Source organism: Leptopilina boulardi, unplaced genomic scaffold (genome assembly GCF_019393585.1).
Source record: "Leptopilina boulardi isolate dan_hultmark-lab unplaced genomic scaffold, ZJU_Lbou_2.1 LbouV2_130, whole genome shotgun sequence".
Classification (NCBI taxonomy): domain Eukaryota; kingdom Metazoa; phylum Arthropoda; class Insecta; order Hymenoptera; family Figitidae; genus Leptopilina; species Leptopilina boulardi.
In genome coordinates this window covers 1,005,679-1,032,173 of record NW_026137675.1, presented here as the reverse complement: position 1 = coordinate 1,032,173, position 26,495 = coordinate 1,005,679, and the positions used below count along the sequence as shown (strand labels likewise).

Genomic DNA, 26,495 nt, shown 5'->3' with positions numbered 1-26,495 from the left:
AGAAATCATTATTAGAAAATAGAAACGTAATATATTTTCAATATTGTCATTTTCCTGTCGTGCGTTAATTAAATTTTGCGATTCTAAATGTCAAGGAAAGTATAAGAAAAGGTCAGTGAATAAAGCAAATAAAATTGAATATTTCCTTCTATTCTTGAAAATGAGGTAACTTACGAGACTGTAATATTCACATATTTTCAGTTTCTTTTTTTTTTTCTTTAAAAAAAAAAATTTTTTTTTTCTCGAATTCACATTAATAGGGGGTGGGAGTAAAAAAAAATTTGGGGGGGGGTGGTGGTGGTGGTGGGGAGAACTAATAACGATTTTAAGAAGGGTTGATTATTGAAAATTGCCACTATATAAAGGGGGGAAAAGAAATTGCACTGGTTGTAGTTTTTTATCTACTGTGTCTTTTGAGGGAAAAAGTAATAGATTTTTTTTTTAAATTAATTTTTTTTTTTTTTAAATTAATTTTTTTTTTTTTTTTTGAAAAAAAGAAATAGTGCAAGGAAATATTTTTATATTGATTTTTTTTGTTTTTTGTTTTAGTAAGAATAAATTTTTTAATCATGGAAGCGGTACCCATGGAAAGTTCCGTTTTCTCAACGCCAATTTTATTTCCTTTATTATCAGTGGCTACAATTTTATTTGCCCTCTATTATTATATGGAATCAATGCATGTTTTTAAACTTGGAAAAAAACTGCCTGGTATGTAATTTTTATTTGAATGTGAACATTTTAATAATTTTTTTATTTATTTAACATTTTTAATTTTTATTATAAAAAAAAGAAATTATTTTTCTTCTAAAAATATATATATATATATTTTTTTTTTAATAAAAATATAATTAAAAATTTTGATAATTGTATGACTAAATTTTTTTTTTATATATAATTATTAATAACTTATATTTTACTTTTTTTATTTATTTTTTTAGTGATAAAATTTATCCCTTGAAAAAAAAAATTTATTTTATTTTTTTCTTTACAAATTTGTTGTAAAATTGTATATTTAAAATTTTATATATTTATTTAAATATTATTTTACAATTTTTTTTTTATATGTAAAATTGTTACATGAAAAAAAAATTAAAAATTTTTAAAAATATTTAGAAAAAAATTTTTTTAAAAAAATATTTTTCATCCAATTTTTAGGACCCCAAACAATACCATTCTTTGGCAATGCTCACAGTTTTCTTAATGTAAAGCCAAAAGATATTTTAAAAAAGATTCTTGAAATTGATGTTTATGGAAATGTTGTTCGTGCATTCATTGGACCAAAACTTCTTGTATTCCTCTCAGATCCCAGAGATGTTGAAATTATACTCAGCAGTCAAGTTCATCTTGACAAATCGGCAGAGTATAGGTAATTTTTTTTTTTTTTTTATTCAAAAAAACTAATTTCAATTTCAATTATAATTTTAAATAATTTCTTTTATTAATAAAAATAGTTAAAAAAAAATAATAGTAATAATAATAATAATAATAATAATAATAATAATATTAATAAAAATAATAATAATAATAATAATAATTTTTTTTTTAAATAATTTTTTTCCATTATTAAAATTATTAAAAGTAAAATATTAAAATTATAAAATTAAAAAATGTAAAATATATTAATTTATTAAATAAATATTTTAAAAAAAAATAAAAATTCAAAAAAACAAAAAATAATGTAAAAATTATTTATTTGCAAAGGTTTTTTAAGCCATGGTTGGGTGAAGGTTTACTAATTAATACAGGAGAAAAATGGAGAAGACATAGAAAAATAATTGCCCCAGCATTTCATTTAAATGTTTTGCGTTCATTTGTCCCCTATTTCTATGAAAATAGTCGTGATGTTGTAATGCGAATGAAAAAAGAAAATGGAAAAGAATTTGATGCACATAATTATATGTCAAGTATCACTGTTGATATTTTATTGGAAACTGCAATGGGTTGTCGTGGTGAAAATAAGGAGACAAGTGGTTTCGATTATGCCGTAGCAGTTATGAAGTAAGTTTATTTATTTTGTTTTTTTTTTTAATAAAATTTTTCATTTTAATTTTTTTTTCAATTTCAATTTATTTTTTTATTTAATTTATTTCTTTATTTTATTTTCTATTAAATTTAAATTTTAATCTAATTTAATTTTTATTCATTTTAATTTTTGATAAATTTAATTTTTTTAAATTTAATTTTTTTGAATTTAATTTTTATTCAATTTTATTTTAATTAAATTTCATTTTTATTAAATTTCATTTTTGAAATGAAATTAAATATTTTAATTTAATTTTAATGATATGCTAAAAGGTTATGCCATTTGCATAGAAGTGTCATAATGTCATTTTGATTTTTGAATATTAGTCAATTAATTATTAATGAAATCGATGAAATGTATGAATTTAGTGCATTTTTGTGAATATGCATACAATCTAAAAAAAAAGAATGTATAAGAAAAAAATTCACATTTCGGAGAAAATTTCTCTTCTTGGAATTGTTGATTACGAATTCAACGTCAGAATTTAAAAATTCAAAATGGCCGATCCACTATGGCGGAAATTTTTTCTAAAATTAATCCAATTCGCTTGAATCTTGTCACTCGGGGTTTTTTTTTTTTTTTTTTGAAGTCGCTGATTACGAATTCGACGTCAGATTTTCAAAATTCAAAATGGCGGATCCAATATGGCGGACATTTTTTCAAAGTTAATCAAAATTTACTTAAAACTTTATACTCGGAGTTTTTCGGGGTCGCTGATCACCAAATTCAAACCAATTATGACTGATTTGAACAAGTTTTAAACATGTTTTGAAATAATAAAAAAACAATATTTAATGACATTGGTTCTATTTCGAACTAGTTAGAACAGGTTCAAAGCAATCTTAAATTAGTTTTGAACCACTTTAAAATTTGTTTTGAACTAGTCACAATTGTTTTGCAACAGTCTTGAACTTGTTTTGAACAGGTTTGAAACAATTTCGAATTAGTTTTGAACAACTTTGAATTTGCTTTGAACTAGTTACGACTGGTTACTAACAGTCTCAAACTTGTTTTGAACTAGTTATGACTGATTTAAAAGTGTTCTGAACTTGTTTTAAACTAATTTGAAACAATTTTCAACGGTTTTAGTTCTGTTTCGAACTAGTTTAGACAAGTTCGAAACAATTTCGAACTAGTTTTGAACCACATTGATGTTTTGTGAACCAGTTAGGACTTGTTTCGAACTAGTTTGAACAGGTTCGAAATAATATGACGGAAATTTTCTTTAAAATTGAACCAATTCGCTTGAATCTTATTTACTCGGGGGTTTTCAAGATCACTGATTACGAATTCAACGTTAAAATTTCAAAATTCAAAATGGCGGATCCAATATGGCGGCAATTTTTTTTTCAAAATTGATCAAAATTTACTTAAAACTTTGTACTCGGGGGTTTTCGTGGTCGCTGATTACGAATTCGATGTCAGTTTTAAAAAATTCAAAATGGCGGATCCAATATGGCGGAATTTTTGTCAAATTTTGATTCAATTCGCTTGAAACTGGTTACTTGAGGGTTTTCAAGGTCGCTGATTACGAATCCAATATTAGATTTTCAAAAATCAAAATGGCGGATCCAATATGGCGGAAATTTTTTTCAAAATTGATCAAAATTTACTTAAAACTTTGTACTCGGGGGTTTTCGTGGTCGCTGATTACGAATTCGATGTCAGTTTTAAAAAAATTCAAAATGACGGATCCAATATGGTGGAATTTTTTTTTAAATTTTGATTTAATTCGCTTGAAAATGGTTACTTGGGGGTTTTCAAGGTCGCTGATTACGAATCCAATATTAGATTTTCAAAAATCAAAATGGCGGATCCAATTTAAAAAAAAAAAAATTTCCTGAAATAAAAAAAAAAAATTTTTTTCCCCTATATAGATTGAGTGAAATTCTTCATCGACGACATTATGATATATTATTGAGAATGGATGCATTCTTTAAATTTACCAATTTAGCTAAGCAGGAAGTGAAACTTTTAAATACAATTCATACACTCACGTCACGTGTCATTAGAAAACGTAAAGCTGAATTTGCAGCAAAAGGACAACTTCCACTTGCCGAGAGGGAAAAACAAAAAGAAGAGGAACTCAAGAAAATTATGGAAAATGTTAAAACTGATGAGAAAAAAACGGCTTATACAAATTTACATTATGTTCGCGATGATCTTGATGAAATTGACGAGAATGACGTTGGTAGGATTTTTATTTTTTTTTATTTCATTGCAAAAAAAAAAAATCGAAAGTTGAAGGCGTGGCAACCATCGAGAGCGATTAGACACTAGCAGCTCTTAAGTTGCTTAACCTCGACGATTGCTTAGCCAGGACATAACCATCTCAGCTTAAAAATTCTTTTTTTTCTTTCTTTCTTTCTTTCTTTTCAAAAATTAATCCCTATTATTTTTTTCCTTTTCTTATTATTTATTTAATTTTTTTTCTTTTAATTTAAATAAATAAAACTAAAAATAGAAATAAAATAAAAAAAAAAAAAATTATATTCCTTCAAATCAGGTGAGAAGAAAAGACTTGCGTTTTTGGATCTCTTGCTAGAAATGACAAGAGGAGATGGTCCAAAATTAACAGAGGAGGAAGTACGAGAGGAAGTCGATACAATTATGTTTGAGGTTTTATTTATAATAATATAATTTTATAATTATTTTAATATTTTTATAATTTTATTTTTTATAAAAAAAAGGGGAAAAAATTGTTAGAAAAATTTTCAAAAAAGCATTTTTATTTTTTCTTTTTTATTCAGGGTCACGACACAACAGCGTCTGGATCAAGTTTTGCCCTTTGTGTCCTCGCAGCCCATCAGGATATTCAAGTAAGTTAACACAAGTAAATATATATATATATATATATATATATATATATATATATGTGACATATATTTGAAAATACAAATCATCATAAATTTAATTCTTTTCTTTTGTACACGCAAGTCAACCGGATATTGTTGAATATGTCGCAAATAAATTACATATATTAAGTACATTGTATCAACAATATTACAGTCATTTTTCAATGAAAATTGAATACATTTTTTTGGTATTGTTATAATAATAATAATAATACTAGGTTTTAATGACTATAATAATAATAGTCTATTAATTAATGAGAATGTCATTAATGTAATATTTTTTCTTCAAAAAAAAAGGAAAAGGAATATTTTTAAAATTTATATTTTTTTTTTGAAAATATTAACTTTTTCCAAAAAATAGAACCTTTTTGGAAAAATAGAAATTTTTTTTTAAAATATTTTTATGGAAAATACCACTTTTTTTGAAAGTAAGAAACTGCACTTGTAAAAATGAATTTTATTTTCCGAAATTATTATTAATATTATTATTATTGTTAATAATAATAATAATAATAATAATAATAATAATAATAATAATAATAATAATAATAATAATAATAATAATAATAATAATAATAATAATAATAATAATAATAATAATAATAATAATATCTTTTTTGGAAAATATTAACTTTTTCTAAAAAATAGAACCGTTTTGGGAAAATAGAAATTTTTTTTTTTAATATTTTTTTTGAAAAATACTACTTTTTTGAAAGTAAGAAACTTCCATTGTAAAAATAAATTTTATTTTCCGAAATTATTATTATTATTATTAATATTATTATTATTGTTAATAATAATAATAATAATAATAATATTTTTTTTGAAAATATAAACTTTTTCTTTGAAAATAGTATTTTTTGGAAAATTATTAATATTATTATTATTATTATTATTATTATTATTATTATTTTTTTTTTATCAAGTTTAATTTTCTAAATAAATAATAATAATAATAATTTTAAAATTTGTCCTCATTTTCTAGGCCCGTGTGTTTGAAGAACAACAGGAAATTTTTAAGGGCACAGATAGACCATGCACATTCCAAGATACAATTGAGATGAAATATTTGGAAAGAGTTATTTTGGAAACACTTAGATTATATCCACCTGTACCGGCAATTGCAAGACATCTTAATCAAGATGTGAAACTTGGTAATTTTAATTATTTTTATTATTTTATTTTATTTAAAAAATAATAATATCAAATATTTAACAATTTTTTTTTTTTAAGATAAATTTTTGTATTTGAAAAAAAGAAAAAATTTTTTTTTTTTGGTAAAATTTAATTTTTTTGTTTTTTTTTTGTTTATTTTTTAGCCTCTGGTGATCACATTGTACCAAAGGGAAGTACAGTTGTTATTGCTCAATATAAAATACATCGAAATGAAGAATATTATCCAAATCCTGAAGTTTTTAATCCTGATAATTTTTTGCCTGAAAAAATGCAAAGTAGACATTATTATTCCTACATTCCATTTAGCGCTGGACCCAGGTTTGTATTTTATTTATTTATTTAGAAAAGGAAAAAAAAAATTTAATTTTGAAAAGAAAAAAAAATTTAATTTTGAAAAATAATTTATTTTTAATTAAAAAATAAATAAATAATTTTTAATTATAAAAATTAGGTAAATTGTTTTTTTTTTAATTAAACAAAATATTAATTATTTTTAATTCAAAAAAAAAGAAAGAAATTATTTTAAATTAAATAAAAAAATTATTTTTTAATTAAATATAGAAATTATTTTTAATTGAATAAAGAAATTATTTTTAATTAAATAAAGAAATTGTTTTTAATTAAAAAAAATTAATTATTTTTAATTTGAAAAAAGGAAAAACAAATTTATTTCAATTTTTATAATTAATTTCAAAATTTTGTAAAACAGGTCCTGCGTTGGAAGGAAATTTGCAATGTTGAAATTAAAAGTGTTGCTTTCAACAATTATACGCAACTATAAAATTAATTCGGACTTTACCGAAAAGGACTTTCAATTGACAATAGACATCATTCTCAAGAGATCAGATGGATTTAAAATAAAATTAGAACCACGAGTCAAAGCCAGTGCATAGATATTATGATAATTAAATTATTACAAAAATTGTATATTATTTATATAAAGATAGTATAAATATATTTATATATATATATATATATAAATATGGCATTAGGCTTTTGAAATAATAAAATAAATCACAATTTTACAAAAAAATTTCGAGTTTAATTTATTATTAAAAAAAAAAAAAAATTTTCATTTAATTTTAAGAAACCACTAATATTTTTTTTTTAATTCTATTATTTTTATAATTTGAATTTTTCAAATTTTCACTCCTTCCATTATTTTTTAATATTTTGACACACATTTTTTTTTTAAATAATTTTAAATTAAAATAATTTTAAATTAAAATAATATATTTAACAAATTCTATATATTCTTTGACATACAAAAAAAAAAATTTATTTCCAAAAAAAAAAGAAATTATAAATTTTAACCGGAAAAAGTTCTAAAAATAATTTTAAAATTGTGTCACTTTTAAAATAATGCAAAGAAATTCTGCATTTAATTATAGTACTATAAATAAGAAATTAATTATAAATTATAACAAATATAAAATACTTTTAATCTAAAATTCCAACAAAAAATCAATTTATGTTACTTTTTTTTATTATCTTCTAAAATCATAATAAAAAATCAATTCAGCGATAATGATGAAAAAAGAAAAGAATTTTTTTTTTACCATGGATTTGATGTTTACAATTTTTGTTTTCTATTAAAAAAAAAATAATAAAGACTAAAAAAGTATTAAATAATACTTGAAAAAATTATTTTGACAAAAATTTTAATTTAATAATTTAAATTAAAAACTACTTTTTGAAAATATTTCCAATAAATTATAAATCACTTTAAATTAGTATTGAAATTTTTGAACTTGTTTGTAATTTGTTTAAGTACTAGTTTTGAACAATTTCTAACTGGTATTGAACCACTCTGAACTGGTATTAAATTATTTTAAACTTGTTTTGAACAACTTGGAACTGTTTCATTTAAATTATATTTGTTTTTAAATGATTAGAAATAGTTTTGAATAGATTTAAAGTGGTTCGAAACAATTTTGAACTGGTTTTAAACTATTTTTAACTTGTTTTGAATAGTTTAGAACATGTTTTGAACCACTTTGAACTATTTTGATATTATTTTTAACTAGTTAGGATTGATTAAAAAAAACAATTTCAAACTGGTTTCAAACAATTTCGAAATGGTTTTAAACAATTTTGAACTGGTTTCAAACCATTTTGAAATGGTTGTGAATAATCACGAATACGTTTTGAACCACTTCGAACGGTTTTTTTTTAAAACTAGTTTGGTCTTGTTTATAATTAATTACAACAGGTTTGGGACAGTTTTAAATAGTTTTTAAACCATTTTGAACTGGTTTTTCGTAATTGAAAACTTGTTTTGAACAACTTGAAACTCCCTTTTTTTAAGGTCTTGTTTTCAATTCGTTAGAATTGGTTCGAAACAATTTCGAACTAGTTTCAAACTATTTTGAACTTGTTTTGAACCATTTCAAACTGGTTTTTAACTACTCAAATATGGTTTTTAACTAGTTAATATTGGTTTCAAAATAATTATTATTAACTGGTTTTAAACCATTTTTGAACTTGTTTTGAATAATTTCGAATATGTTTTGTACCGAATCGAACTGTTTTTCAACTTCTGTGCTGTCTCGTTTATAACTAATTACGATTGGTTTGGGACAGTTCTAAATAAATTTTTTTTTTTTTACCAATTTGAACTAGTTTTTCATTATTAAAAATTTGTTTTGAACAACTTGTAAGTGGTTTTGAGCTACATAGGTCTTATTTTCAATTACTTTGGATTTGTTTCGAACAACTTTGAACTGGTTTTAAAACATTTTGAACTTGTTATGGATTATTTAGAATATGTTTTGAATCACCTTGAACTGTTTTTAAAGTACTTTAATATTGTTTTTGACTGATTGGAATTAGTTCGAAACAGATTAAGATCGGTTCTAAACAAGTTTGAAACAGTTTCAAACCATTTTGAACATGTTTCGAATAATTTCTAATATATTTTGAACCACTTCGAACTGTTTTCAAAAACACTTTAATCTTGTTTGTAACTAGTGAGGATCGGTTCGAAACAAGTTTGAAATGGTTTCAAACCATTTTGAATATGTTTCGAATAATTTCTAATATATTTTGAACCACTTCGAACTGTTTTCAAAAACACTTTAATCTTGTCTGTAACTAGTTAGGTTGGAAACAAGTTTGAAACGGTTTCAAACCATTTTGAACATGTTTCGAATAATTTCTAATATATTTTGAACCACTTCGAACTGTTTTCAAAAACACTTTAATCTTGTTTGTAACTAGTTAGGTTGTAAACAAGTTTGAAACGGTTTCAAACCATTTTGAACATGTTTCGAATAATTTCGAACATATTTTGAACCACTTCTAACTGGTTTTTTTTTTGAATTTTTTTTTTTTTTTGTTATATATTTTAAAACACACAAATTGAACTATTTGAAAAAAGAAATTAAATAAATTAAAAATTATTTCAAAAAAATAAGTTTAAAAATTTTTTTTTTTTTAATAAATCAATTTTTTGTAAAAAAAAAGCATGAAAAAAGAAGAAGAATGAAATAAAATTTTTAATTAATTTTCTTCATTATAGAAATTATCATCAATTAATGTAAAAACATGATGTCAATTAACATTGTGTCGTTTTTCTGTCGCAAGTTGATAAAATTTGCGTTTCTAAATGTCAAGGAAGATATATAAAAAGGTCAATGAATAAAGCAAATAAAATGGAATTTTTTTTTTTTTCATCATTTCTTGTATATGAATGCGGTCACTCTATTGTTTATATAGTCCTCCCACTTTTTTGTTTTTTAACACAGATATTTGATAATATTGTCGTGATTTTGCGTTAAAAATTGGGATGGTGGAGGGGGGTGGAAAAAAAAGACGATGGGTGGGGTGGAGTACGACAATTTAAGAAGGGGGGTTGTCCTGAAATTGTCTTTCTCTCTATAAATATAGTGCGAGAAGACAAAAAAAAAAAAAAATTGCACTGATTTGTAGTTGTCTTTTTTTTTTGTTAAAAAAAGATAAAAAAAAAAACTAAATAACTTGTTTTTTGTTAAAAAAAAAATTAAATAAATTGTTTTTTTTTAATAAATGAAAAATAAAAAAAATTTTATTTTTTTGAGAGAAAATTAAAAAAAAAAAAAAGAAATAAATATTAAATGAAAATAAAATAAATAGTGATTGTTTATTTACAATCATGGAAGCTGTGCCTATGGAATATTCTTTTTTTTCATCACCATTTTTATATCCTCTATTGACAATAGCTACTGTTTTATTTGCCGTTTATTATTATATTGAATCATTGCGAATCGTGAAACTTGGAAAAAAATTACCTGGTATGTAATTTAATATTTTTGTAAATAATAAAAAAAAAATTTTTTTTTTTGTTTTTATTGTTTATTTTTTTTATTATTATTTTATTATAAATTTTTATTATTTTACTAGCTATATGTAATGTTTATTTTTATTATAATCGTAGGTTATTTTTTTTTAATTTTTTTATAATAATATATTTTTTGCAATAATTTAACTTAATTTTTAATAATTTTTTTTTAAAGTTCTGTAAATTATTGTAAAAATTTTATTAATTTTATTTTTAATGAAAAAAAAAAATTCGAATATAGAGGCGATAGTCAATTTTTTTTTACTTCAAAAAATAATAATATTATTATTATTATTGTAAAAAAATTTAATAAACAAATTTTTAACAATTTTTTTTTTTTTTTTGTGAAATTTTTAGGACCGCCGACAGTTCCATTTCTTGGCAATGCTCTATTAGCGGTTAATGTAAAACCAAAAGATGTTTTAAGTAAAGTTCTTGAGCTTGATATTTATGGAAATGTAGCGCGAGCATTTTTAGGACCAAAACTTGTTGTTTTTCTTGCTGATCCTAAAGACGTTGAAGTTATACTCAGTAGTCATGTTCACATTGACAAATCGCCAGAGTATAAGTAAAGTTTTTTTTTTTTTTTATTTTTTACCAAAAAATTAAGTTAATAATCAAAATTAAATTATTTTCAATAATTATTATTATTATTATTAAATAAATTTTCTATTTTAAATAATTTTTCTTAGTAAATAAATTTTTTTTATAAAATAATTTTTAAATTTAATAATTTTTTTTTTTTCATTTAAAAATTAAAATTAATATTATAATTATTATTTATTTATAAAGGTTTTTTAAGCCATGGTTGGGCGAGGGTTTACTAATAAGTACAGGAGAAAAATGGCGAACACATAGAAAAATAATTGCCCCAGCATTTCATTTGAATGTTTTACGTTCATTTGTCCCTTATTTCTATGAGAATAGTCGTGATCTTGTGATGCGAATGAAAAAAGAAGGTGGCAAAGAATTTGATTGTCATGATTATATGTCAAGTATCACTGTTGATATTTTATTGGAAACTGCAATGGGTCTTCGTGGTGAAAATAAGGAAAAAAGTGGTTTTGATTATGCCATGGCAGTTATGAAGTGAGTTAATAATTTTTTTTTTGTAAATGTAATTTTGTATTAAAAAAAACCACTAAACATTCTTCTTTTTATTCTAATAATTTTTTTTTTTTCAACCAGCTAAACAAGTTCAAACTAGTTTTAAACCAGTTTATTTTTATTATAAACAAGTTAAAATACGTTTTGAACAATTTTTTAAAACTAATTCTACAAAACCAGTTCAAACTTTTTTTTTTTAATTTTAAACTAGTTTTATTGAACTATTTCAAATTGGTTTTGAACTGACTTTGAACTAGTTTTAAATTGTATTAAACTAGTTCTTAACTAGTTTGAACTGGTTCAGAACAAGTTAGTACTTGTTATTTAACCTGTTCTTGATAATTTGAAACTAGTTTTTGTACCACTTCGAATTGGTTTTGTACTATTTTTTTTTAAATAGTTTGGAACTGTAATAATTTTGTTTTTAATTAGTTCGAACTAGTTCAAAAGTGTTTATTGAACTAGTTCGAAACAATTTTTTTTTCAAAGATTTTAGTTCTATTTCAAAATAGTTAGGACAGGTTTGAAACAATCTAAAACTAGTTTCAAACTACTTTGAATTTATTTTGAATTTGTTGCCACTTGTTTCTAACAGTTTCTAACTAGTTTGAACAGGTTCGAAACTATCTCGAATTAGTTTTGAACCACTTTGAATTTGTTTTGAACTAGTTACGAATGGTTTCTAACAGTCTCGAAATAGTTATTACTGATTAGAAAGTGTTTTGAACTGATTCGAAACAATTTTTAACGATTTTAATTTTGTTTCGAACTAGTTTGGGCAGGTTCAAAACAATCTTGAACTAGTTTTGAACCATTTTGAATTTATTTTGAACTAATTACCAATGGTTTCTAACTGTCTTGAACATGTTTTTTTTTACTAGTTTTGACAGATTCGAAACAATTTCCAATTAGTTTTGAACCACTTTGAATTTGTTTTAAACTAGTTACGACTGGTTTCTAACATTCTCGAACTAGTTATGACTGATTAGAAAGTGTTTTGAACTAATTCGAAACAATTTTTAACTAGTTTGGACTAGTTTTGAACTAGTTTGGACAGGTTCGAAACAATCTCGAACTAGTTTTAAACGTTGTTTGAATTTATTTTGAACTAGTTACCAATGGTTTCTTACAGTCTTGAACTTGTTTTGTACTAGTTTGGACAGGTTCCAAACAATTTCCAATTAGTTTTGAACCACTTTGAATTTGTTTTGAACTAGTTGCCACTGATTTCTAATAGTCTCGAACTTGTTTTGAACTAGTTGTAACTGATTTGAAAGTGTTTGGAACCTGTTTTTAACTAGTTCGATACAAATTTTTAACGTTTTTAGTTGTGTTTCGAACTATTTTTGACAGGTTCGAAACAATCTTGAACTAGTTTTGAACCACTTTGAATTTGTTTTAAACAAGTTACGACTTGTTTTGAACAATTTCTAACTTGTTTGTAGCTAATTTGAACTTGTTCTGGACAATTAAAAACTAGTTTTGAATCACTTCTAATTGGTTTTGTATTGGTTTCGAACTAGTTTGTAACTATACTGAACTAGTTTCTAACTAGTTGTAACAGATTCAGAACAATTTCAAACTTGTTACATAACCAAATTGTACTTGTTCTAAATAATTTAAAACTAGTTTCGAACCACTTTGAATTGGTTTAGAGCAAGTTTTTGAAACACTTTAAAAATAAATTTTCAAAATTAAAAAAAAAAATACCTGAATGTTTAAGAAATAGTTTTAAAAAAATTATTTTTTATTTAATTTTGTTTTTTAAATATATTTGAAAATTTAACGCAGCTATTATTAATGATTAATATTTTTCTATATTCTAAAATTTTAATTTAATAATAAATAATTTAATTATAATTTAGTGATAATTAAATAATAATGAAAAAAAGATTAATGAATAAAATTGACAAAAAAAATTAATCAACTCTTTGGATATATTTAAAAAATAACTAAATGAAAAAAAGAGTTTCCTTTATAAAAAAAAAAAAAAAAAAAAAAAAAAAAAAAAAAAAAAAAAAATTGAAAATTAATTAAAATTTGAATGAAATATTTTAATTCTATTTTAATGATATGACAAAAAGGTCATAGAATGTCATAGAATTTTCCATTTTTTTTTTGATTCGTAATATTCAATTATAAATTATTAATGAAAAAAGTGAGAATTATGTGAATATTTGCGCGCAATTGTTGTGTGTATTAAAAATTTTAATTTTTTTTTTCTTTTTTCCCTCTAAATATAAAAATAGATTGTGTGAGATTCTTCATCGACGACAATACGATATATTATTGAGAATTGATGCATTATTTCGATTTACAAATTTTGCCCAACAAGAAATTAAACTTTTGGGTATAATTCATGGACTTACGTCACGTGTCATTAGAAAACGTAAAGCTGAATTTGCAGCAAAAGGACAACTCACATTGGCTGAGAAAGAAAAACAAAAAGAAGAGGAATTAAAAAAAATTATGGAAAATGTTAAAATTGATGAGAAAAAAACTGCTTATACAAATTTACATTATGTTCGCGATGATCTTGATGAAATTGATGAAAATGACGTTGGTAGGATTTTTTTTATTTATTTTATTATTTTGTTATTAATTTTCCAATTGTTGAATTTTTATTTATATTTGTGTTTGTAAATTTTTTTTTTTTAATTTCGTTTAAAATTAATTTTTAATCACAGTGAAAAAATTGTAACTAGCTAAAATCAAAGGAGCGGCAACCATTGTGCGCGCTAGGCACTAAGCAGCTCTAGGGTTGCTTAACCTCGACGATTGCTTAGCCAGGACATAACCATCTCAGCTTAAAAACTCTTTTTTTTCTTTCTTTCTTTCTTTTCAAAAATTAATCCCTATTATTTTTTTCCTTTTCTTATTATTTATTTAATTTTTTTCTTTTAATTTAAATAAATAAAACTAAAAATAGAAATAAAATAAAAAAAAAAAAAATTATTTTCCTTCAAATTAGGTGAGAAGAAAAGACTTGCGTTTTTGGATCTCTTGCTAGAAATGACAAGAGGAGATGGTCCAAAATTGACTGAAGAGGAAGTCCAAGAGGAAGTGGACACAATTATGTTCGAGGTATTGGGGAAATTAGATTAAAATTTTATTAGAATTTTTTTTTATTAAAAAAAGGGGGAAAATTGTTTTAAAATAAAATTAAAAAATTTTTTTTTTTTTTATTATTCAGGGTCACGATACAACGGCATCTGGATCAAGTTTTGCCCTTTGTGTCCTCGCAGCTCGTCAGGATATTCAAGTAAATTTTTTTTTACATTTTAATTATTATTATTAATTATTATTAATTATTAATTATTATTAATTATTATTAATTATTATTATTTTTTTTATTATTTTTGTTTTAATTGTTATTTTTATTAAAATATTTTTTTTTTATTTTTATAAATTTATAATTAATTTTCAAAAAAATTTCACTTCATTTTTAGGCGCGAGTTTATGAAGAACTTCATGAGATTTTCAAGGGCTCTGATAGACCCTGCACATTCCAGGACACAGTGGAAATGAAATATTTAGAAAGAGTAATTTTGGAAACACTTAGATTATATCCACCTGTACCTGCAATTGCAAGACAGCTTAATCATGATGTGAAACTTGGTAATTAAAAATATAAAAAAAAAAAATTTATAAATATTTTTTTTATAAATATTTTTATATTTTTTATAAATTTTTTCAAATTTTTTATAAATTTTTTGTATATTATTTTATGAATTTTTTTTTTTTAATATATAATTTTTTAATCATTTAGTTTTTATTTATTTTATTTTTTTTTATTTTTTTTTTTTTTTATTTTTCATTTTTTTTTTTTTTTTTTTTTTTGTAAAACTATTAATTTTTTATTTATTTTTCAGCATCTGGAGATTATATTGTTCCAAAGGGAACTACAGTTGTTATTGCCCAATATAAAATACATCGATTAGAAGAATATTATCCAAATGCTGAAGTTTTTAATCCTGACAATTTTTTGCCTGAAAAAATGCAAAATAGACATTATTATTCTTATATTCCATTTAGCGCTGGACCAAGGTTTGTATTTTATTAATTATTTATAGGAAAAATTAAAAAAAAAATTTTATAAAATAATTTATTTTTAATTAAAAAAAAAAAAAAATTGTCCATTATATTTTCAAAAATTTATTTTTTAATTTTTCATATTTGAATTTCTCAATAACAAAAACGAAACACAAAAATACTTATTTTTCTATAACGAAAAAAAAAATTAATTGCAAATTATTAATTTGATTAATTCAATAATTAAATTAATTAATTTATTTAAAATAATTAATTTATTTTATTAAATTATTTATTTAAATTAATTAATTAAATTAATTTAATTTAATTATTGATTTATTTAAATTAATGTATTTATTTAAATTATTTATTAATTACAATTAAAAAAAAAATAAAATTAACATTTAATTTAAAAAATTTATTTTTACAGATCTTGCGTTGGTAGAAAATATGCGATGCTAAAATTGAAAGTATTGCTCTCAACAATTTTGCGTAATTTCAAAATTAATTCAAATTTTTCCGAAAAGGATTTTAAATTACAAGTGGACATTATTCTCAAAAGATCAGATGGTTTTAAAATAAAATTAGAACCACGTGTTAAAGCCAGTGCATAGATTATAATTTAAATTTTTATACATTATATTATTTATATATATAATTATATTTATAACATTATGTTTTATAAATAATAATAATAATAATAATAATAATAATAATAATAATAATTAATAAAAAATACCGAATTGAAAAAACTTTATTTGAATATTTCAATAAATTTTTTATGTAATTCAATAAAAAGCTGGTATATAATTTAATTATTTTTTCCAATAACTATAAATAATAAAATCAACCAATTAAATTAACATTAATTATAATTTATCAATTAACATTGTTTACATTATTAAACATTCATTACATAATTATCGTATAATAATAATAATAATAATAATAATTTTGTATTTATTATATTTACAATAAAATTTTTTTTTTTACTTTTATTTTACATATTAAAAAAGTAATGAAATGTTTTTTCATTATTAATTTATAAATTTGACTATTAAAAAAAAAAAAAAAAAAAAAATACTGTGTATATTTGTGTCGTAGAATTTTTCCCAGACATATGTCTGTTATCATTTTGTTCTTATCAATTACAATAGTAATAATAGTAATAATAATAATAATAATAATAATTGTAAAAGTTGCTACTTCATATTGTTCTCAATTCACTGAGTGGCCTTTTTTTATCATTCTTCATCACAGTATATTCGGAGAGAAATTCCATTCCCCAAGGCACAATGAACAACACGTTTAAACCCACGAGTACCAACTGACAGAGGTCATAACTGTTAGTCCAATCTTTAATGAGACCTAAATAAAAAAAATTAATTATTTTTTTTTTTTATGAAAAAAATTAATGGAAATTCATTAAAATTATTTCTATATTTATAACAGCAACAATTATTTAATTATGATTACTAGTTAAATTAATTTATTTATAATTTATAATTAAAACATTATAATAGTTACTTTTAGTAAATTCAATTACTAATAATTATTTTAGTAAAATCAATTACTAGTAATTATTTTAGTAAAATCAATTAATTAAAACAATATCTATTTTTATTTAATTAATTAATTAAAATAATTATGAATTTTATTCCAAAAAATCTGTTTTACCGACAGCTGGTCCAAAAACAATTGATATTAATCCACTGATAATGGCAAAAACGCCATAAGCTGCTGCAAATTTATCGACACTTATATTTTCCACAACAACTAAGGCTTGTGGTACCATTAACCATGATCTCACCATACCAATTAATGCCACCATACAAAATAAACCCATCATTGTATGCTCCAAATAGAAAAATCCTTGAAAAAAAAATTTTTTTTTTTTTTTTTTTTTTTTTTTAATGCTACATATTGAGAAAAGGGACCTTAAGCCCATTAACATAACTTGAAATTAAAAATTTGTTTTTAACAACAAATATAACTATTTAAATAAATAAAATTAAATGATTTTTTTTTTAAATTTACCAATTTTTGCAAGAGCCATACAAATCATAGCGACAAAAAATAATTTCTTTGGTCGTGCATCAACGACCAATGTAAAAATTGAGAGTAATATTTTTGAAATAAGTTCAGCTGTTGCACCAACAGTTATTGCTAATGCAGCATCAGTTTGTGTATATTTAAATTTAGCCATCATCAATGGTAATAGTGAACTAAATGTAAAATCACTTGTAAATACAAAACTTATTCCAAGGCATGTGTTAATAAATTTTTGATCCCTCATTAAATCCATGTCAATTACATCCGAAAAACTCCATCTAATAATTTTTTTTTTAAAATTTTTATTAATAATAATCTATATTAAAAAAAAATTAAAAGATAAAATAATAATAAAAATAAAACTAATAATTAAAAAAAATAGGTACTAGTAATAATAATAATAATAATAATAATAATAATAATAATAATAATAATAATAATAATAATAATAATAATAATAATAATAATAATAATAATAATAATAATAATAATAATAATAATAATAATAATAATAATAATAATAATAATAATAATAATAATAATAATAATAATAATAATAATAATAATAAAAATTCTACCCCTTTTTTTTCGTTGGTTCCAAATGACTTGCTAAATTATCTCTACTCTTGAAAACTTCTTTTTCTTTAAGCATTTCTTTTTCCTTCAATTTTTCAACATCTTTCGTTTTTTCCATTGTCATTAATTCAATGATTTTTGGTTTTTCATAAAATTTTGTCTTCACAATAACTTCGGCATTATTTAAATTATCAAAACCAACGGGCATACGTAAATTTGCTAAACTTGACGATGACAATGCTTCGGTCAATAATTTTGCGACACTTCCATTTTTATGACTTACTGTATTTGCACGTCGTCGAATTATTCCCGATTCAACATTTGACACTGATCCACGACGTGAAAATGATGTCTACAATTTTAGAAATGAATTTTTTTTTTAATTTTTTAATCTATTTTGTAAAATAGTATAGTGGTTAGTATAGTTACCATCAGTCGGTAATGTAGAGCACGATTTTACCATCAGTCGGTAAGGTAGATTACGATTTTACCATCAGTCGATAATTTAGATCACAATTTTACCAAAAGATTGCTTCTGGATCCGTGTTGCAGTTTTTGTTGCAAAATATTAAAATTACTATCGGTTGGTAAAATTGTCATCTACATTATCGACTGATGGTAAATGTTCGAAAACATCTTTAGTTATTATAACTATATTTTTTATTATATAATTGTTTATTGATATAATTAGTAACTGAATTATCGTTGATTGGTAAAGTCGCGCTCTACATTATCAACTGTCGGTAATTTTTGCTAGAGGTTATAATTATTAACAAATTTAATTAAAAAAATTTTTTACCTACACCTTTTTTTTTAAAAAAAAAAAGTGAAAACAAAATTTTGTCCCTTTTACCTTATTTTCCCCGTCATTTTCTGTCAGACTACGAAGACTATTCCACATGCCACTCTTCATTGGTGGATGAATTGTATCGATTGTCGAACGTCGTTTCCAATGATCGTGAATAAATCGAAATTCACCTGAAAATCGATTATTACCAATTGATTCTGTCTTTAATAATATCATTTTTTCACCGATCACATTTTTTTTCGATCTCTTATAATGCCAATCAACTGGATGCATTAATGCCATTCCCACAATGCAATTCAAACTCAATGCGCCAATTATTGCCGCGGTTCCTATAATTAAAATGAAAATTATAAATATTATTCTTTTTAAAATTATTTTATTATTTATTTGTATTTATTTTTTATTTATTTTATTATTTATTTATTTGTATTTATTTTGTATTTATTTTTTTTTATTTCAAATTATTTTCAATTTTATATTATGTGGCATTGAGAACCACTGCTCAGTCCGGATTATGGAGAGGGAACTAACGGACCAATCAGTTTTCGTTATCCCCCACCAGTTACGCGGCTGTATTTTCAAGCCGAACATTTAAATTTTTAATAAAAATTCATTTTCTTTATTTTAAATTTTATTTTTTTAATTTTAATTCTAGAAATTAAAATTGTATGTTAATAAAATTTAATTTTGGCAATTTAAATATTAAATTATATTAATGAAATTGAAAATTAGTAATTAAATAAAATTTAAAAAAATCTTATTTGATTCTAATTATAATATAAATAAATAATATGTATATAATATGTAGGAAAACAATAAATAATTAATAATAAATAAAAAAATAATAATTAAATAATAATCGACTAAAAATTGTAATTTGTAATTAAATAAAATATTTAAAAAAAAATTCTAAAAAATATAATTTAATTAAAAAATTATAATTAAATAAAAATTTAATTTTTTAAACAAATTTAAACAAATGTAAAATTAAAAAATAAATAAATTTAAAATTATAATGAACAAAAACTTTTTTTTTTCTCAAAGTATTTTGAACTTGAGGTATATACGAGGGGGAAAAAAAAAGTGTACCTCGGAACCCATAAGCCTTCATCATCTTTTCAATCCAGATTGGATAAACAATGCAACCAAGACCGACAATCGTCTGACAGGCGCTCATGACCTGTCCAGGAAGAAGAACAAAATGTAAATTGGATTATGAATAAAATTTTGAGAATGGAATAAGAATAAAAGAGAGTAAGAGAGTGAGATAGAGTGATTAATTATTGTATATGTACATACGGTTGCTCTTCGCTTTACAAAGTAGGCGTTGAAATTTGTATTGCAAATAGTGAAGATCAAACCAAGACCGATGCCCTGAAGAAAAAATATAATTCCCAATTCAAAAACATGACTGACAAAAGCTGCCAAAATATTTGGTATCGCAAATATCACTGCTCCAATGATACCTAATGTTCTCACTGAAAATATCCTTAAAAGTGGATTTGTACCTACACCTGTAATGAAAAAGAAAAAAAATTGTAACAAAAAAAAAATTTACCTATTATAAATTTAAAAAATAAATTATAATTATAGTAGTTATAATTAATAAAGAATAATTAATTATAATAAAAAGTAAAAAATAAATCATATAAAAACTAAAATCCCTCTCTAAATACGTTCAATCGATGCATGAGTTGAGAAACACTGCGCGCTGTAGAGAGTGGGGGAACGCTACAACCAATCACTGCGCGCTATCCCCCCACTCCCTGCAGCGCGCAGTGTTTCTCAACTTAGAAATCAATTATTCTCAATTCTGTATCTACATCATTTCTTTTTTAATAAAAAAAAAAATCCACAGCAAAAAGAAATTTATTTCTCTATTTTTTATCACCATTTTGGAGCCAAAAAACAAAATTTCAATGTAAAATAATTAGAAAAAAAGTTTTTGAATAAATTAAGAATAATTTTTTTTCAATCTAAAAAATTTCCATCGTATTTTGTAATTTTCTTTTTTTTGTTTTGTTTCTCAAATGTGTGTGTGTGTGTGTGTGTTTGAAATCAGTCACGTTATCAGTTTAGATATTTATAGACTCGCGCGAGACATATATTATAACGATTAACATTTATGATATATAGAAATAATAATATTTAAGAAAAAAGAAAAGAAAAAATTTTTTTTTCTTTTAATATTACCTGCCAGTGAGAAACTTATATTAAAAATAGAATTGAGAATTGTTGTCGCTGAACTCGCTTGATTTGATTGATTTAAAAAATCTCCAAATACTATTGTGAATGATGCTGCTGGTCCAATTGTTGTTGTCTGAGAATGAAATTAAAAAAAAATTATTTCTATTTGTATTTAATTAATAATTATTACCATTACATTATTTATTTACAGTTATGGCTTTTTGAAATTATTATTATTTTTATTATAATTTATAAAATTACTATTAATTACTATTAATATAATTACTACTATTAATATTTCTATTGTTATTATCATTATTATTATAATCAAAATTTTATTAATTAAATTAACAATCAAAAGGGCGGCATATTTTTAATTATATATGATAATAAAAAAACAATAATAATAATAACGATAATAGTAATAATAATAGATAAAGAGATAAGTTGACGTTTGAAAAGTAAAAGATATTGTCATTAAATGACAATGTAAAAAAAATGTCGAATATAGACTTATGTCATTTAAGATTGAAGTGAGTTGTGTGATCAAAATAAATTAATCTGATTCGCGAGAATTTTTCAATCTTTTATTTCTTTTTTTTTTTAATAATTTACAATGACTATTAGTTTGCATTTATATAGGTCATAGAGGTAATTGTCCCTTATCTTTTATTATTAATACTCCTCGCTAATGTTATTTTTATAATAATCTATCGTAATAAAAATTATTTAATTTTTATACTATACATTATGTGTGCAATCAAAATTATTAATTTGAATGTCAAGATTGTTATGATTTATTTTAATTTAAATTATTAAAGCTAACTAACTAAATAACTAAAAAAATTACTAACTAACTGATTAACTAAATATTAACTAACTTACTACCTAACTAACTAACTAACTAACTAACTAACTAACTAACAAAACTAAATAATTAAAAAATTACTATCTAACTGACTATTTTCAAAAATAACTGACTACCTAAATAACTTACTAATAAAACTAAATAACTAAAAAAATACTAACTAGCTAGCTAACTAACTAACTATTAAAATTATCAACTGACGAACTAAGTACCAAACTAACTAAAAAACTAAATAAGTGACAGACTAATTACTAACTGACTAATTAATTAGCAAACTAAATACTAATAATCTTAATAACTAACTAAAGTAACTAACTAAATAATTAACTATAAAAATTATTGACTAATAAACTAAAAATAGTCTTTCAAATTACTAACTAAATGAAAAAATAATAACTAAATATAAAACGAACTAATAAACTAACTAACTACTAATGAACGAACTAATAAAGTAAATAACTAACAAAATAACTAACTAAATAATTAACTAATTAACCAACTAACTAAACTACCTAACTAACAAATTACTAGCTAAAAAAATAAATAACCTACTAATTATTCAATTACTAACTAACTGACTAACTAACTAACGAACTAAATAACTAACGTACTAAATAACTAACTAAATAAGAAACTAACAAAATAACTAACTAAATAACTAACTAATTAACCAACTAACTAAACTAACTAACAAATTACTAGCTAAAAAAATAAATAACATACTAATTATTCAATTAATAACTAACTGACTAACTAACTAACGAACTAAATAACTAACGTACTAAATAACTAACTAAAAAGGAACTAACAAAATAACTAACTAAATAACTAACTAATTAACCAACTAACTAAACTAACTAACAAATTACTAGCTAAAAAAATAAATAACCTACTAATTATTCAATTACTAACTAACTGACTAACTAACTAACGAACTAAATAACTAACTAATTAACCAACTAACTAAACTAACTAACAAATTACTAGCTAAAAAAATAAATAACCTACTAATTATTCAATTAATAACTAACTGACTAACTAACTAACGAACTAAATAACTAACGTACTAAATAACTAACTAAAAAGGAACTAACAAAATAACTAACTAAATAACTAACTAATTAACCAACTAACTAAACTAACTAACAAATTACTAGCTAAAAAAATAAATAACCTACTAATTATTCAATTACTAACTAACTGACTAACTAACTAACGAACTAAATAACTAACTAATTAACCAACTAACTAAACTAACTAACAAATTACTAGCTAAAAAAATAAATAACCTACTAATTATTCAATTACTATTTAACTTACTAACTAACTAACGAACTAAATAACTAACGTACTAAATAACTAACTAAATAAGAAACTAACAAAATAACTAACTAATTAACCAACTAACTAAACTAACTAACTAACAAATTACTAGCTAAAAAAATAAATAACCTACTAATTATTTAATTACTAACTAACTGACTAACTAACTAACGAACTAAATAACTAACGAACTAAATAACTAACGAACTAAATAACTAACGTACTAAATAACTAACTAAATAAGAAACTAACAAACTAATAATATGAATAACTAACTAACTAAATAACTAATTATACAAATTTCCAACTAAAAAAACTAATTAACTAACTAAACTAACTATCTAAGAAATTACTAACTAAAAACTAAAACACTAATAAAATAACAAACTAACGATTTAACTGTAAAACTAAAAAACTAAACTAACGAACAAAAAATAAACAAAATAACTTACTAACTAAAAAATGATTAACTAACTAACCAACTATAAAAATTAAATAATTAAGTAACAAAAAAATAAATAAATTATTTATGTAAATTACCAAAGAAAAAAAAAGTTTAATAAATTAAAAATTAACTATGTAGAATACAAAAAATTGAATTAATTAAAAAAATGGAAAAAAAAATTTTTTTCTTTTCTTTTGTAATTATAATTAATATTACGCACAAAAACTAAAATTAAGCCAACTGCAACCATCCAACCCCATCCGCCATCGGGTGCAATTTTTTCATCCAAACAAATTTCTTCTTCCTCCTCATCATTTTCTTCCACTATTGTTTTTTGCATTTCCGTGCATTTGTCTTTTTCCACTACCCCCACCCTTGTTTCGTCGGATAAATTTTTCGTCGCCCCATTGGCGGATCCAGAAATAGTGCGCATACTATCTCTCATATATATACACACGAGGAATTTATTTTTTTATATAAAAAAAAAAAAATAGTCACAATTTTTTATTATTTTTTCAATTTAAATCCCATTATTATCACTTACACGACTTTTTTTTTATTATTAAATTAAAAAAATTTTAATTTTTTATTTTGAGGCCGTTAATTAATTTAATTTTTAAAAAAATGTCTGAAAGTGGAAAATTTCTTTCTGACAATGATTAAATAGTAATTATTTATTTTTTGTTATTTTTCATTATTTTTGAGAGAAAAAAAAAAATTTCGAAAGATTGTTACATTTTTTTTTTTTTTTTTAGTGGAAAAATAAAATTAGAATTAAAAAAAAATTTTTTTATAGAAACTAATTAATTTACAATCGAAATTTTTTTTTTTTCTAAATAAATTTAGAATTGAAATTTTTTTATTATAAACTAAATAAATTTAAAATATAAATATTAATTAAATAAATACTTGAAATAAATAAATTTAAAAAATATTTGAAATAAATAAATTTAAAAAAATACATAAAATAAATTTAAATAAAAATTATATTTTCGTCAATAATTCATTGCCACCGTTAATTTTTATATATACACTTTTTTTTTTTTTTTTCTTTACTTTTTCACATATTTTTTTATTTTCCAATTTTTCAAAATATAAATTGAAAAACAATTTTTTTCCTCTTCTTAACACACACAAATTTTTTTTTTTGCTCCCGTTTTTCGAAATATAAAAAAATATAAACTAATTTAAAAAATTTTTTTTATTCTATTTTATGAAAAACACAATTTCAATTTTTGTTTTTTTTTTTTATTTTCGTTAATTTAATATATTATAGTCTCAATATGCACTTGATGGGAACTAATAGACATATATTAAAGTTGAAAACAATTAGTAGCTTTTAACATCTTATCAGCAGAAATCTTGTCATTACTCTAACAAATCTAAGGCAATTCTTATTTATTAAAAAAAAAAAAAAAAAAAAAAAAAAAGTTAAATATTTTTACCTGTTGCGCATCTTTCATCATGTTAAGCAAAAAAAAAATGAAAAAAAAATAGAAAAAATTAGACGATAGAGAATTTGTCTTCAAAGAAAAGAAGGGGAAAATATAAATATTAAATTTCCGTGTATTAATGAATCTGAATATTAATTTTTGTTTAAAATGGTATTAAAATTTGACATTTCAATGTTTTCAATGTTTACAAAACGAAAAATTTATTGTCTTATGATTTCATTTATTAATGTCTCTCACAATATTACATATATATCTATATATGTATTTAACAATAAATGGAAGCACAAGTATAGAATTTCTGATTGTGAAAATTTATTTGAACAAGAATTAAAATGGAATTAAAATAAACAAAACACGTTCTATTTCTAAGATTTGAAGCTATTTTGGAAATTTTTCAAAAAAAATAATCCCTTTCTTTTTGTCCTAAAAAAAAAGAAGAATATAAATTTTTTTCTTTATCACAATTTTGTAATTTATTTGTATTTCTCTTTAAAAAAAAAAAAAATTTTTTATTATTAGTTTTATAAAATTCATGATATTTTTAAGATAATATTTTTTTTTTTTTATAAAAAAAGTATTAAATTTTATGCATAATAATAAATAATAATTTATTTATTAAATTTATTATTAATAATAATAATAATAATAATAATAATACTAAATAATAAAAATTAATAATAACAATAATAATGGTAGCAATAATTATGTAATAATAAATACTAAAAATAATAATAATAACAAATAATATTAATAACAATAATAATAAATAATAGTAATAATAATAGTACCAAACAATAAAGATTAAATTTTTTTTTTTTTTAGAAATATAAATTAATTAAACAATTTTTAATATAATTAATTTGTTCAATTAAATTTTTAGATAAACATATCTAATAATAAACTCATGTCTCAAATCTTTGAAAATGATTTTAGGGAAAAATAATTGTTATTTTTTTTTAATTTAATTTTTGTTTTTTTTTTTTTTATTAAAAGCTGTAAACAAAAATTAATTAATTAAATTTTTTGTATAATGTAAAAAAAAAATTAATCATCATATCCACCTAATCGAATTTTTTTCCAAATAGATAATTTCATTTATTTTTAACAATAAGATAAGTGCCCCTTTAACTATGCAACCCGGACTACACATCTATGTTGAGGAATCTCACAATATAAGTACAATAGGCGCCAAAAATTTGTTTGATACAAATAAAAAAAACAAAAAATAAAAAAAAATAAAAAATATTAAAAAATATTAAAAAATATTAAAA

At 21.6% G+C, this 26,495-nt stretch overlaps 3 protein-coding genes across 6 annotated transcripts; 2 read left to right on the top strand and 1 right to left on the bottom strand.

The window, feature by feature from the left end:
* The first annotated feature begins 324 nt into the window (after positions 1–324).
* On the top strand, positions 325–7,087 carry LOC127291311 (cytochrome P450 4g15-like). The gene is made up of 10 exons (XM_051320376.1): positions 325–425; positions 550–708; positions 1,156–1,366; positions 1,702–1,998; positions 3,901–4,214; positions 4,530–4,642; positions 4,774–4,842; positions 5,864–6,032; positions 6,198–6,372; positions 6,764–7,087. The coding sequence occupies exons 2-10, from the start codon at positions 570–572 to the stop codon at positions 6,945–6,947; spliced, it is 1,671 nt and encodes a 556-aa protein (XP_051176333.1). The 5' UTR covers positions 325–425; positions 550–569; the 3' UTR covers positions 6,948–7,087.
* Positions 7,088–9,964: 2,877 nt separating this feature from the next.
* Positions 9,965–16,268, top strand: LOC127291312 (cytochrome P450 4g15-like). The gene is made up of 9 exons (XM_051320378.1): positions 9,965–10,325; positions 10,730–10,940; positions 11,165–11,461; positions 13,729–14,042; positions 14,451–14,563; positions 14,673–14,741; positions 14,929–15,097; positions 15,352–15,526; positions 15,942–16,268. Exons 1-9 carry the CDS (start codon positions 10,187–10,189, stop codon positions 16,123–16,125), a joined length of 1,671 nt encoding a protein of 556 aa, XP_051176335.1. The 5' UTR covers positions 9,965–10,186; the 3' UTR covers positions 16,126–16,268.
* Positions 16,269–16,464: 196 nt separating this feature from the next.
* On the bottom strand, positions 16,465–25,130 carry LOC127291309 (uncharacterized). Of its 4 annotated transcripts, none has more exons than XM_051320372.1 (10): positions 24,827–25,130; positions 23,991–24,419; positions 21,141–21,267; positions 20,247–20,461; positions 20,037–20,127; positions 18,993–19,276; positions 18,142–18,491; positions 17,549–17,841; positions 17,189–17,383; positions 16,465–16,879 (listed from the first exon to the last, which is right to left on the bottom strand). In XM_051320372.1, the coding sequence occupies exons 2-10, from the start codon at positions 24,213–24,215 to the stop codon at positions 16,719–16,721; spliced, it is 1,941 nt and encodes a 646-aa protein (XP_051176329.1). In that variant the 5' UTR covers positions 24,216–24,419; positions 24,827–25,130; the 3' UTR covers positions 16,465–16,718. The 4 variants fall into 4 exon arrangements, with proteins under 4 accessions (XP_051176329.1, XP_051176331.1, XP_051176330.1 ...); XM_051320374.1 differs by having other exon boundaries at positions 23,991–24,415; XM_051320373.1 differs by having other exon boundaries at positions 23,991–24,398.
* Positions 25,131–26,495: the final 1,365 nt, after the last annotated feature.